The following is a 14155-nucleotide window of genomic DNA, read 5'->3' on the forward strand; positions in this document are numbered from 1 at the left end:
GGTCCCAGCGGTGAGACTACACAGAACCTCTTTCACCGTCACATCAGGCAGCCTTCTAGCCTCTGGACCTTCCCAAGCAGGACCGTGGGGTGGACAGCTGGTGGACCCCAGTTCTAGCCTGGAAGCCCTGACAGATGAGGGCAGGGCTGGTGGTGAAAGGAGCTAGTCTGGTCACGCTCTGGGCTTGGCATGCACCACAGACTGGTTTCCAAATGGTTAGTTAAACACATTGCCCCTTAATTTTAAACCTATGCATATCTTGAAGTTAAATCAATCCATATGCTTACCATTCATCATATAAACCATCACTATTGCCTCCTTGGGCCAGCCCCATGGCCCATCTAGCCTGGTAAATTGTATCTGGCCTGGGCTCCCGGGGACACGTGGTGGAAGGATTATCGCCCTTAGTGCCAGTCTTAGAAGGCTAAGCCGATGCAGAGTATCTAAAGAAATAATATCTAAGGTAATATCTAAGGAACCCAGTAGGAATCTATCATCCTGGAATGTATAAAAACCTATTTTGAAATTATTTTTATTTTTAACCTATAGTTTAGTTTCCATGGAGGAACTGATACCTTCTGGAATTTTGGTTACTGGGTCAGTGGGAGTCAGGATCAGCAGATGGAGAGAACTATCAACTGACAGATATGAGTAAGGAACCTTCTGAGCCAACTAAGACTTTCTCTCAACCCTCTCAAGGCTCCCCTATATGACCACAAGGATCGATGGTTTCTTTGCTCCCTGGCTTATGCCAGTCTTCTCAAATATTATAGAGTTTAAGAATAATCTGGAGAATTTTCTGAAATACAGATTCCTGGGCCTTAAAGCCATCAGAAATTTTCATCAGTAGGGCTAAGGTGGGCCCCGGGGGATTTGCGTTTTAGCACGCACCCCCGGGGATTCTAATGTAGGTGGTTCAAGGACCGTGGTTTGAGGAAACCCTTTTGCAAGCTTTTCATCTCTCAGAGTTCAGTCATGCCTTCTGAGAAGCAGCAAAGGAGGCAGAAGCTCTTGACACATTTGGGGGAAACCTTGTTAACCTCTGAAGCTGTGCATTCCAGCTCTGCCCTGCGGTAGGCAGAATGGAATTTCCTTCCTGCATCTTCCACTCCTCAGCAGCCATGCTCATACACAGGCCCTGCCTGGCCCACCGGTGGTGTCCCAAACTGAAACCTGCAGGGCATGTGAGTGGACGTGGCCACTCTGACCTGCACGAACTGCAAAGCCAGAGCCTAGGAAGACGGAGTTTGCACAAAGCACGCCAGTGGGGAGGGCAGGTTGGATGATGCTGTTTCCTCTGTGAGGAGGAGGTCGTAAATTTCTGGGGTTTAGTTCCTGGAATGTACAGAGGGGAAATCCCAGCTCCTTGAAGTTCTGAGGAGTAGGGAGAGGTAGGAGCCATTTTTAGGAGAGGTGAAGTTGTCCTGGATAGCCTATGGTCTTTCACTGGACGTTCTTTTTTTTTTTTTAAATAACCTCCAACCTAGAATTCTTTTTTTTTTTTTTTTTAAAATTTTTTTTTTTTTTTTTGGGNACAGCTAGCGAGAGAGGGAACACAAGCAGGGGGAGTGGGAGAGGAAGAAGGCAGGCTCACAGCAGAGGAGCCTGATGTGGGGCTCGAACCCATAACGCCGGGATCACGCCCTGAGCCGAAGGCAGACGCTCAAACCGCTGTGCCACCCAGGCGCCCCTCACTGGACGTTCTGCCGTGAAAAGTCTCCAGCTGTTTGCATTGCTCCAGCCTGAGTCAGGGCTGAGCCAGGGACCTGTACCGGGCAGAGGCAGTTCTCAAAGGCCTGTGTTGAAACAATTATGTGCAATCACTGGGCAAAATATCCTTTGCTGAAGCAACAATCGTTTTGTCCTCTGGAATGATCCAGCCTGTAATACTCAGGAAGCCTGAAGGCGCTGGCAAAGGCCCCTCCCACCACTCACCTGGCTCCGTGGGCTGTGGGGCCAGCTAGTCTGAGACATTCTCTACCCCGGAGTTCCCTTGATTTACCAAATCAGGACAGACTTTCCCCCTATGAGGAATTAAATATTTTCTGCAAAAACTCTGAAGTGGGCAGTCTACCCGAGGACAATTTAAACTGATTTACACATGGGTATGGCATGTGTATAGGGACACCTGATTTCTTGCCCTAAAGACCCTTTCAGCAAACCGGTAATAGGACCAAGCCTGGGGCCAGCCTGCTGTTCTACTAAGAAGTAATTCCATCACGGGGAAAGCCGTCTGTTCTAGGCAGCTGGACAGGATTTTGTGGGGACATGTTTGGAGATCCCATGTATACATCACTTTGTCGGCAGCTGGTTCCAACAGGTGTTATTACTCCCATTTTAGGGAAGGGAATACTAACTCTCAGGGAGCCCCTTGCCCCTTTGTTTCTCCAAACACAACAGAAGAGGCTGGAAATAGAATCCAGGAGTTTGCATTCTGGGCTTTAGGGTATTTCTTTTCTGGAGGTAGGATAGCTTGGTGGTTACAGGTACGGGCCCTGCCTTTAGTCTCCTTGAATTCAAACCCCAGACTTACCATTTATTAAATGGGTGACGTTGGGCAAACTACCACATGCCGTATCTCCAAAATGGGTTGTTGTGAGGATTAAGTAAACTGTTTGGGGCACGTAGAACATTACCTAACACAGAGTAAGTACTCAGGAGACAATGGATTTTATTACTGGGGCTCCTGCTAAGGAAGCATTGCTCCTAGAAATCCTGAGCAGCCTAGTCCTGGATATACTGCCACCTAACTCTCTCCAAGGTGAGCTGTCTGAGGTCACCTCGATGCTAATAGGACCTCTTCTTGTCTCCACCTCGGGGAGTTTTTGCACACCATTTATTATCATATAATACAATGCAATATAATATCATACATAACATAACATAATATGATGGGTAGGTTAACTTGGAAACCCTGAGGCGGACCGTGGATGGATGGATAGATGAATAGATACATTTGTACTAAGTATACATACATTATATCATTCTATTGATTTGTAAAAAGTTCCCGGTCTGCCTGGCTGTAATGAGATTTTTGAACTTTGCGTGGCGATCAATGAGTGGAATATTATTGGCCTGGAGAATTGATATACCTGCTTTCAGTGGCTTGTTCTGCTCGCAGGCTGCCCCGGCCCCCCAGGTGTATGATTCCAGCAGACACTTAACCTTTTTTACAGTGTCATCAGGCTAAAAGGAATCTAATAGTGACACAGGACTTGTGCTCAGCACTCTGCCACTATTGCTTTCCTGTCACAAATAATTTATAGCCTTCTATTTCCATCCCTGAGCCTGCACCCCAGCCCTGCCTCCCGCTATCCCCCAGCTCCCAGGAATCAATAAACTCACACACCACAGTGGGACGTCAGGGTGCACAGAGAGAGACAGACGGACAGAGAGGGGAGACCGACAGAGGGGCAGAGAAAGCCATGGGGGAGAGAGACAGAGAATGAAACACGGAAGAAGGAAGGAGAGGAGGAGGAGGAAGTGGGAAAGGGAGGAGAACCAGAATAAGGATCTCCCTGGCGCCTTCTTAGAATGTTGAGAGCTCCTCGGTTTCTTCATGAGTTTAGCAAACTGTTAATAGGAGACTCATTACATGCTTTCATTCTAACTCACAGAGTTGATGAAACTGTTTTGCTCTCCAGCTTGGTGGGAGGTGGAGGCCTCCTGAGAATTTAAGCAAAGAAAGAGTGACTTCACCTGCCTTGTCATCTCTATTCCAAAGCACTGTCACAGCCCCCTGACATCTGCTGGGCCCTGAAGCTACCGCTCACACTGTCTGTGGATCCCTCCTGGTGCCCCAGGCATGTGGCCCCAGGCTGTCTTGCTGAATCTCTCGGGGTCAGCCTGTGACACCTGCTGCTGCCGCTTCCTGTCTTCTCAGTGCTCTGTCCGGGGCCTCCACAGCAGCTGCACTGGCCGGGCTGGACCATGTTGGGCGGTGAGGCCTCCTGCCTGCACTTGGCTCAGTCCCTAAATAGAAGGCCGCCGGTCCTGATGGTCACCCGTAGGAGTACTACTACCACTACTAGTTATGATTATTAGCACTAGCGTTTATTGAGCCAGGCGTCATACTAACCATTTGACGTGCCTTATCCTATTTAATCCTCGCAGCAATCCTAGGAAGTGGTTGGTATTATGATCTTATTTTACAAGTGAGGGAGTAAGAAACTGCCAGGGGTTTCACAGGCGCTAAAGAACAGAGTTAGGACTCAGACTCAGGCAGACTGGGCCCAGAGCCCATCCGCCTCTTCCCTTTGCCCTCGCTAAGTTCCTCAAATCTCTGTGCTGGTCTCAGGCAAAGCCAGAAAAGGTGGGGGGGAAAGGTGCATCCCTGTGAAGAACACGCTGGAAAGAGGAGTGGGTAGCAGGGGACCTGACAGGGCCGTTTTCCCATGGCAACAGGAAATGGCACTTGCCAGCCCCCTCGTAGAGAGATGGCCTCCAGGACTCCCCACGGCTCCGCCAAAGATCCATACCTGCAGACTTGACTTGAGGCCAGACCTGCCTGAGGCTGTGGAGGCCATACATGTGTCTGGCCGTCTTGCAGTGCCAAGAATGAAAAAGATGGGAAGAGAAGGAGGAGAAACAGGGAAATAGTATCAGACAATCACCCAAAGCAATGCTTTACTTCATCCTTTTAATGCCTGGTGGAAATCCCGTGAGTTGTCTGGTTGTGTACAGGGTACAGGTGGGCGATCGATAACCACCAGGTATCCATGACCCCAGCCCTTAAATTGCCCAAGATCAGCCCTGGGGACTAGCAAGTGCCCACTGCCTGGGGGCACGGATGGACACCAGGAGCATTAGTAACTCACGCAGGCACCCTGCCCAGCTCCTCTCCCGTGGACCCCCAAGCCGCTGTCAGGCAGTAGTGATTTTCCATCACTTGCTGCCTCAGCTAAGTCTGCGCCAGTGCCCCAGGGGTCAGAGCCTCTGGGTAACAAAGATAGAAACTCCAAAAGGCCATCCCATTTTCTGAGTCAACCAGTCCTAGCCCTGGGGCTCCCTTAGTCCAGGGCTCATCAGCCCTCAGGCCAGAGCCACCCACAGCAGGCCCGGTGAGATACCAGAAGCTTTTGATGCAATGAGTTCAGAGCAGCTGCTCTGAGCTGCACAGCCTCCTTCTAGACTTTTCCTATAGACCAGTCTAAATGGGCCTCGCCTACCATCTGATCTTTCCCATTGTGATCATGCTCCAAACCTTCCCCCAGCTCTAGGGAGATGAACTTCCCTTCTGCTGTCCTGAGAGCGGAAAGCTGTAAAAGCTCCCTTTCAAAGCTTTTGGCCACCTCAGAATGCACCATCTCTCGCCTTCCAGTGCCTCTCCTTGTCCTGCCTTGTTCTCTCAGTCATCCACATTCTGCCAGACAACTTGAGGCTCTTCCCGCTGGTTCTTCCTCCTCAACCTGCGAACATATCCAGGTCTTTCCTATCCTGAACAGCCTTGCCTCCACACCTTCCTCTCCTTGTCTATGAACTTCTTTTTTTTTTTTTTAAAGATTTTATTTTATTTATTCGACAGAGATAGAGACAGCCAGCGAGAGAGGGAACACAAGCAGGGGGAGTGGGAGAGGAAGAGGCAGGCTCATAGCAGAGGGAGTCTGATGTGGGGCTCGATCCCATAACGCCGGGATCACGCCCTGAGCCAAAGGCAGACACTTAACCGCTGTGCCACCCAGGCGCCCCCCTACGAACTTCTGAAGGCAGTAGTCTACTTTCACTGCCTCCCTCTCCTCCTGTTCACTCCCTAACCTCTTTCTGTCAGGCTCCTGCTTTTCTGAGACTGCTGTCCTCCAAATGCTCACATCTGCACCTCTTCTTATTCCCCGTTCCCTCCAGTCTTTACATTGTCGTTGATGCTGTGAATTATATTCTCTTTCCAGAAACGTTCTCCTTTGACTTAGGTGAAACGGCCCAATCCTGGTCCTGCCATTACCAGCATGACCAGTTCCGAGCCCTCTGCGAGGTCAGGTTCTTTTCCCCAGCCTCTGAAAGTAGGTGGGGAAAAGAACATCCATCCTCCAACATCCGTCCTTCGGCCCCTTGTCTCTATCAACACTCTTCTCCCTGACAGTCTTAGATCTGTGTCTGCTATGCCGGCTGGACACCCCCCTTGCCCCCCCAAACCCTGCATGTCCAAGACAAAGCCAGCCACCTCCCTGACCCTGTCCTCCTGACCGCGGTACAAACCACCAGCCTTCCAGGTCTTAGAGGCATGGTTGACTCCAGTTAGTTGCTAAATCCTAGTCATTCCGCCTTCACAATGTCTTGCAGACTCTTTCCTTTCTTTCCTGAGACCTCGTGCCTGTATGTTGCTTCACCAGGATCTCTAGTTTAGAAATCCCTCGTGGCTTGAGACTGTCTAACCCTGGTTGCTACACACCGAGAAGTAGGACAAAGTCGCGGAAAGCTCACGTTTTAGAGACCGAGTTCTGCCTCTGCCCTCACCAACAGCGTGGTCTTGACTGAGCCACTTAACCTCTGTCAGCTTTGGTTTTCAACCTGCAAAATGAGGATAATAGTATCTACTCCGGAGGTTGTTGGGAGAATGAACCGTAGTATGTATAAGTCACATAAATTGCATATAGTATTGGCACCTACTAGATGATCGACAAATGGAGAATCACTCTTATCCTCGTCACTTCCAAGTTTTCAGCCTTATTTCCTTTTTCTCCTTGACATACCTCCACTGTTCCTGGCCCACTGGTCTGGGCTTTAACCCCTGAGACTCACTCGGCTTCCACGCTGAGCTTCTAGCTTCCTCCCACGCCTGCTTATAATGCCCCCACCCTCACCCCACCACACTGCTTTGTTCATCTTAGAACCGTATTACTTTTCACAGGGAAGGACACCTTCGAGATTCTGTAGTCCCACCTTTTTACCTTATAGCTGAAGAAACAGAGGCCCCGAGAGGTAGAATGATGAGCCCAGAGCTATGGCGGCCGACGAGTGGCAGAGCCAGAAGCAGGACTCAGGGCCCCTGCCAAACCACCTGCTGCCCTTTCCACTATCCTCCATGCCTGGGGCCCCTTCATCTGTTCAGCCCTGCCCTCCTTTGAAGGTCTGTGTGAAGATCCACCTCCTCGGGGACTTCTTTCCCAGTCCACCACCTGCAAGGGGCTGGATTCCTCCTCTGCCCCCTTCTAGCGTTTACTGCCTGGCCCCCCGGGGCTCCTGACCTTCCTTTGGGTGTGTGTCTTCCTCTGCAGCTTCTTCTCCCGCACCGGGAGGCGGGCGCCTTGTCTCTATTGCCTGTGAGGGCTCGGGTCAACCAGATGGAGTCCGCTCATGGCTTCTGACTCACCTGGCTGGTTTGGGTGAACGTGGCTCACATGCCTCTGTGTGGGGAGGAACAGTGCCTTGGGAGAAGTTGCTTCCAAGGGTACCTGTTCTGGCTCGTGCGCGGAGGGGAACATTCCTTGGTCTTGGCCCCAGTGTTGGTCTTTTGCCTCACTGAGCCGTGGACTCCTCAGATCACAGACAAGCAGGCCCATCCCCAGCCCTGGGATGTTTGATCCCGCCCCCCACCCCGGAGTGCACAGGGTGGGTGCCAGGCTTTCCAGCTAGGCTGGTGAAGAAGCTGTAAGCCAAGTAAGACCCCAGAAGAGCAGATCATTGGGCCAGCGAGCTGGGCAGGGCCAGGGCAGCCAGTAGGCTCAGGAAGAAGTTGTTCGGGGCCTGGCATCTGGCAAAGGGACCGTGTGCTGTGCTGGAATCCCAGGGACAAAAAGGGCCACCCGTGACCCAGCCCTTTCCTTGTTATTTCTTTTTAGCTTAAGACATAGGGAAACCTCACCCTCTCCCCCAATTCTAGAAGACTGTGATACAGTCCCAATAGGAAAGCCAGCTCCAAAATGACCTCCAGACCCAGGGAGTCCTATTCCCAGTGGGAGCTTTGCATGTGGTTGAGGAGGGAAGGATGGGGAGCAAGCCACCAGGATAGTCCCCACCCCCAGAAGGGGGAAGGATGCTGCGCTCCACTCACTCTGCTGCCCCAGTCCGTGCCACCAAACATCACGCCGCTGTTCAGATGCTGTGCACCACAGGAGAGAATACAGACTGCCTCTGTCTGCCTGCTCTAGGCCGGCTCCGCAGAGCCACCGGGAGGGAACACCCGTGCCTTGCAGCAGTCAGTGAGGCCAGGGGTACAGGGAGCAGATGGATGAGGAAGGAGCTGGGGAGCTTGGGAGAGCCCTGTGCAGACTGGGCTGGAGCCGGCGCAGGTGGGAGCAGACGTGTGATGTGTGATGCTGTCGTGCTGCTGTTGCAGGATCATCAGGACCAAAGTTCAGCAGCCTTTCCACCCAACGCCGGATGGGGCTGGGACTGGAGTGACTGCCCCTGGCCACACGATTGGTAAGAGCACTCAGGGAAGGGAGGAAGTGGGGCCCCACCTAGAAGAGCCAGGCACATCCCCCCAATGGCCCACCTGCCCACCCACCTGAGGTCCTAAGCCCCCTTTCCCAGGCCACACTCTCCCTGAGCTCCTAGAGGTCGGGATCTCCCCTAGAGATTTGCTCACCAGGACTGCTCCCTGCCTCCCCGCCCACATCTCCTTGCAGCTCCCGATCTGTCTCTCTGTCTCTGCCTCTCTCTAAATCAAGATTTTCCTTTAGCTTTTCTTCTCCCCTTCCTTCTCCTGCCTCATCTTTTGTTTTTATCTGATTCTGTCTCCACTTGCCCCTTTCTTTCATATCTACTTTCTTATTGCATTTTGTAATTTTTAAAATTTTTTCTCTCTTCTCCCCTCCTCTCCCTCCTCTCTCTTCCCTCCTCTCTCTGCCTCTCCCTTTCCCTTTTCTCCTCTCTGCATGTGCGGCTCTGGATCTGTTCCCATATCTCTGCTCTGCTCCTCACGGCCTCTTTCCTCTTAACCCATCTCTTCTTGGTCTGTCTGTCTCCCCTCCCCTCTGTAACTCTGCTGCTCCAGCCTCCTTATTTACTGATCCTTGCTCATGGCCTCTCAGAGACACGACCCCGGCCCACCAGAATACCAGCTAACGTCCCCTCCCATATGGTCTTCCCTTGGAGCCAAGGGTGCTTGGTGCTGCTGTCGCCATAGTTGAGGCCTGGGGTGGAAGGGGCTGAAATGTGGTCACACTTCTCCCGCTGCCCCTCTTGGCAGCTGTCCCCTTCACTCTTGACCAGCAGGAAGTAGAACAGCAGGTCCAGCCCTCCTGAAGTTGGCAGGAGCCGCTGTGTCGGAGGCCGTGTTACAGTGCGTGCTGGGAGGGAGGGTTGGGCCGGGCTGTACCCAAGTTGATCACTGCAGAGTGAATGTTTTCACTAGTCTGTGCCCTGAGGAAGGAATCAGGAACTTCTCAAGCGATTTCGAGACCAGAAGCAACTGGGAGAGAGGAGCTGCAGTCTTCTGGGGAATATCACGACCATTCTTGTGTCTCCTGGAGGGTCAGAGACAGATCCTAGAAAGCCACAGCCTCTGAAACAGGATTGGTAAAGGGCAGCTCAGGAGACCAGAGACAGTGAGCTGGGGTTTGTTTAGAAGGGTTGGCCCGGCGCCAGGGATTGGTGAGCTCTGCAAGGAAGCCTCCTAGGAGCTGTGCTTCCTGCAGAACCACCGAGTCGCTCTCTAGATCGAGTCAGTGTCGGTGTTGCCATCCATCCTCAGGAAGGGAATGTAAGGGCCCAGCGAAGTCTCTAGGGCCGTGAAGAAGGCCTGGGGTTGACTGGTCCCACTTAGCCTGGGGCTGAACAGAAGTGAAGAGCCTGCCCTGTGTGTAGCCATGCATTCCCCCTAAACCTCAGAGGGCGAAGGGGAATATGGGCTCCCCATCCCTCTTATTTCCTCTGCTATTCTCTCTGCCCCCAGCCTTGGGGCTTTGCCTTGCAATCACAGCTGTTTTTCTGATGGCATTTCCTCCTTACTCTCGTCCAGTTCCCAGCACAGCCTCCCCTCCTGTTTCCAGCGCCTCCAATGATCCAGTGGGATCCTACTCCATCAACGGGATCCTGGGGATCCCTCGCTCCAACGGTGAGAAGAGGAAACGTGATGAAGGTAGGGAGGAGGGAAGAGGCTTGGCTTCCCTGTGCATGCTTTGTCCTTGGACTCAGAGCTCCGGTTTCGGCCCGGCCTTGCAGCTGCTCTGCTGTGAGATCAGTTTTAGTAGCAAAGCCCAGGTCCCCCCACTGCCCTGCTGGCTCCTGGAGAGGGAGGCAGGCTGCTGGGAGAGCCATCAGCTTCACCATCTGCTCAGCAGCCTCAAAGGCCTCATCTTCCGCTGGGACTGCCTCTAACATCCCAGTGGGGTGCCAGGGGAGGAGCATGAACCCTGTACCTTCGGAGCGTTCAGGAAGTTGGGGGACAGCTGATCTCTGACCCAAGGATGAAAGGCTGATCTGCCCTTGTTCTTACCTGGTCCCAACCCATCAGAAGATAGGGGCATGATGTCACATGTGGCTGACGCAGGTGTCGTTTCTCTGTGACACGTGGATTCTGCCCCCCATTGAAACCACTCAGGGAGCTGGACATGGGCCCTCTGCACTCTTCTTCCCTGTGGTAGGAGACGCCACTCAGGCTCCTCTCTGGCCCTTCCCCCCCATTCCCTTTAACGCCTCAAGGTGAAGCCAGGCTGTTAGGCAGGGAGTTCAGGGGAGGGAGAAATGAAAAGAAGGAAAGAGGGGAAAGGACCCAAAGAAGGAGTGGTGGCCATGAGCCTGGGAAAAGGCATTTTACAAATGTTGAGACATGAGGGGTTCCTTGGTGACCATCTGGTTCTCTTCTGATGAGAGAAGGGCCCAGGGTGCAGGGCTGGCAGGCCCAGACCTACGGAGACACCAGGGTCTGGAGCCTGTTTCCTGTCCCAGTCTCGTGGTCCCTGCTGGGGAAGCAGTAACCTTCTGGTCTAGGGAGGGTGTATGATCTTAAGGGTATCTCCCACGAAAAAGACAGAATCATCTCACCCCTAGAGATGAGCATCAAGGGGGACCGTATATCCCATTAGCCTGGACAGTCCCAATTTATGCCTTTTGTCTCTGTGTCTTGGCCAGTCAGCATCTTTTTTCTCTCAAAAATGTCCTGTTTGGACAATAAATCACATGGCCATCCCAAGCATAGACAAGCCCTTGACTGGGGCAGTGTTAGAGGATGAGGAACAGAGAAAAGGGACAAAAGTGAGATTCCCTGGGCCCAGGCGGAGGGCAAAGAGAGTTTGAAAGCCCCAGCCTCCAGCGGAAGGGACAGAGCATGGGAGAGGCCTAGGTCTGGCAAGACAGTGATGACCTGGTGCTGGCCTCCTTCCAGAAGCCCTAATGGCCTCGTTTCACAGGGAAACAGCTTGTCTGGCTCTATTTCTCCTTCTTCCAAAATATCCAAACCCATTTGGCCGCCACGGCCTTTGCCACTCACTAAATTTCATTGTGGTTGTTTTGGCGGCAGCCCCTGATGGGCAGGGGGAGGCTTCCGGAAAGGCGCTAGGTCCCAATTCTCCCTGGGGGCTTCCCACACTCCGGCCTTAGCCAGGCACCCTGGCACCCTGAGTGGTTTGGAAGATTCCTCCTCAGGCCCCAAGGGTTTCCCCTTCCACCACCAGCCCTCGCATTTTTTAGAGTGTGAGATGTCCAGCAGGTGGGGCGGGGGAGGTCATAGGACCCCCCAAGTGTAATCTCCCCTATCGGTCTGCGGTGGGGACCAAGCATGCCCTGTTTCCTGGGCTCCTATGGGTCATGAGAGGGGGCCAGGGGTAGGGAGGCACTGGCATGAGGCTGTGGCCACCCAGGGTCGGGCCCAGCCGGCCCAGAACAGAGTGCTCTCCTCCCTGAAATTGATCACGTTCATTGTTCCAAGTCAATTCAATTCAGTGAACCTTTCCTGTGCATCAGCAGCAAGAAAGGCTTGGTGCTAGAGGGTCCCAAAGCAGAACGAGATATGATTCTTGTCCTTAAGGAGCTTACAGTCTAGTGGGGCGTGTAAATCACGTAAACCCAGAGGGCAGAAAGGCCCGTCAGATATCTGTGTTGTGGTGGAGGTCTGGGCCACAGGCCATGGCATCTCAGAGTCAGGAGGGAGTAACCTGGCAGGAAGGGCTGCATTTCGAGGAGGGGCCTGAATGATGGGTCAGGGTCATGTTCAAGGACAATGGCAGTGTGTAATTCTATCTGGTGGACTGAGCCTTGTGACCAGAAGGTGCTGTGGTGGGAAGACGCAGGCATGCTCTGGCAGGCATGAAGGGGCAAGAGGGAAAGGCTGGGAGGGAAGGCTAAGTACATGGGTTAGGATCACAGGAGATCAGGCCAAGATCGGACCATATAAGGAGTCTGGACTTTTTTCTGCAAGCATGAGCAGCCACTGAAAGTGTCTGAGCAGGAAGAGAGAAGGGCAGGGCTGGGCTGGGGAAGACCACCCTCCAGCAGAGTGACTGTGATGGCAGCAGGGAGACATCTCAGGAAGCAGTTGGCATCTTCTAGGTGGGGGGTCATGGGGGCTGTCAGTTTTCTCTTACTGCTAGAACACTTACCTCCTGGGCCTAGTCAGGGGACAAGGAGGATCCGAGGCCCTACTTCTTTTGAGGGGGATGGTTCTCTTGCCTTGACTTCTGCTTCCCCCACCCCCCCAGACCAGGTGGAGCCGCCCTTTCCCTGGTGGAGGCCAGCNCACCCCCCCACCCCCCAGGCCACCACCCACACTTGACCTGTCAGATCCAGGTGGAAGGGAGAGGAAAGGAGAGAGCAAAGGCAGACCTTTCACAGCCCTGCCCCCTCCCCCATCCTGGGTGCCTCCAAGCAGCCAGGCCCTGTTTGCATTAGGGAGCAGCTCAGATGATTAAGAATAGGAGAGATAATTATGTGTCAAGATGATGTAGCCCAAGTCTGCAGTCAGGCCAAGGTAGCACAGCAGCTGGCAGGCCGGTCGCAGGAGGCAGCCTCAGGCATGGGCTGCAGACACCCAGGTGTGTCCTTCAGCTCCTGGGCCAGCACCGGAGGCGACAAGGAAACTGACTTGGGGCACTGAGGGGCGTTGGGATGGGAACAGGGATACATGTCAAGGCACTCGACCTCCAGGGAGTGGAGGGGCACGTCTCCCTCCAGGAAGACCCCGCTGCCCCCGCCAGGCTGGCCCTCCTTGGCCCCACGCTGTGGCATCTCTCTAGAAGCGCCATACCCCGAGGGCAAGCCGTGAGCCTCTCTGTCCTCAAGGAAGCCGCTCCCGCTCCCGCCTCTGGGTACAGTTCGGCCTATTCTTCAGCTCTAACAATGTCACGGTGGTGGGCATTAGTGAGGACAATCACTGCAGCGTGTGCTGGCATTACTGGAGACAATCTCAGCAGTAGTTATTGGTGTTCACAGTGATAATACCCAGAGCATTATTGGCATTGGCACTCGGAATATGGACAGCGTTATTAGTATCTGCAGCAATCATATCTGTGGGGATATTAGTAAAGGGCCGATCAGCTGTGACTCTGGGGAAAAAGGGAACTGACAGTGACTGTGAGCCTGCTTGAGATGCCTTCTCATGCCTTGGCTATCAGAACTATGGAAAAATCCCCAGACTTTCCTTTGAGAAATGTGCTAGTCAAGAAGCTTTGACACTCCCCACCTACCTGAGTCCAGGCGCTCCCAGAATGAGACAGGTAGATGGACCAGGGATAGATGAGGAAGCTATGTCATGAAGCATCCAGAAGACAGGCTGTCCATCAGTCTGAGAAGGTAGATCCCTAGTTAGTACCCTGCTAAGATCTTTATGTCTTTTTGGCTCCAATTTTGGGTGAGTATGTTAGGGTCCCTTGCAGGGACAATGCTTCCCTGAATGCTGTGAGGCCTGGTTTATGTGGCTGGAAGATAGAGACTCTTGTATTTTCTCAGGCTGAAAAACCAGAGTCCTTTGCCTTCACCCAGTTGCTTTCAGCCCTAGCCCAAAGCATGCTGTCCATGCACGTTGTTGAAGCACAGAGCAATTACATAACTTGTCCCAAAACCCAAATGACGTCATATGGTATGAGTCTGTTGATCTGTGTGAGGGGAGGTGTGTTGGTATCATCCTTTGGTGTTTGGGAGTGCAGGGGGCCATGATTTTGCATGCCGTTAATTAGGTGCACGATGAATTGTGCGGGTGAGTGGTGCCAAACCCGTGCACTTGTGCGTTTGCAGATGGGGCAGGTTACAGGGCCGCACACGGCTCAGTCCTGTCGCTGCCTTT

At 53.0% G+C, this 14155-nt stretch overlaps 1 protein-coding gene across 4 annotated transcripts in view; it reads left to right on the forward strand.

Annotated features, from left to right (window-relative positions):
- Window positions 1-14155, forward strand: part of PAX2 (paired box 2) — a 76640-nt gene that overhangs the window by 22730 nt on the left and 39755 nt on the right. For all 4 annotated transcript variants that reach the window (XM_034661787.1, XM_034661788.1, XM_034661786.1 and 1 more), the window contains exons 4-5: window positions 8273-8358; window positions 9899-10018. In XM_034661787.1, coding sequence (XP_034517678.1) covers window positions 8273-8358; window positions 9899-10018 — 206 coding nt within the window. The remainder of the gene's footprint in view (window positions 1-8272; window positions 8359-9898; window positions 10019-14155) is intronic.

Source organism: Ailuropoda melanoleuca, chromosome 6, assembly GCF_002007445.2.
Source record: "Ailuropoda melanoleuca isolate Jingjing chromosome 6, ASM200744v2, whole genome shotgun sequence".
Lineage (NCBI taxonomy): Eukaryota > Metazoa > Chordata > Mammalia > Carnivora > Ursidae > Ailuropoda > Ailuropoda melanoleuca.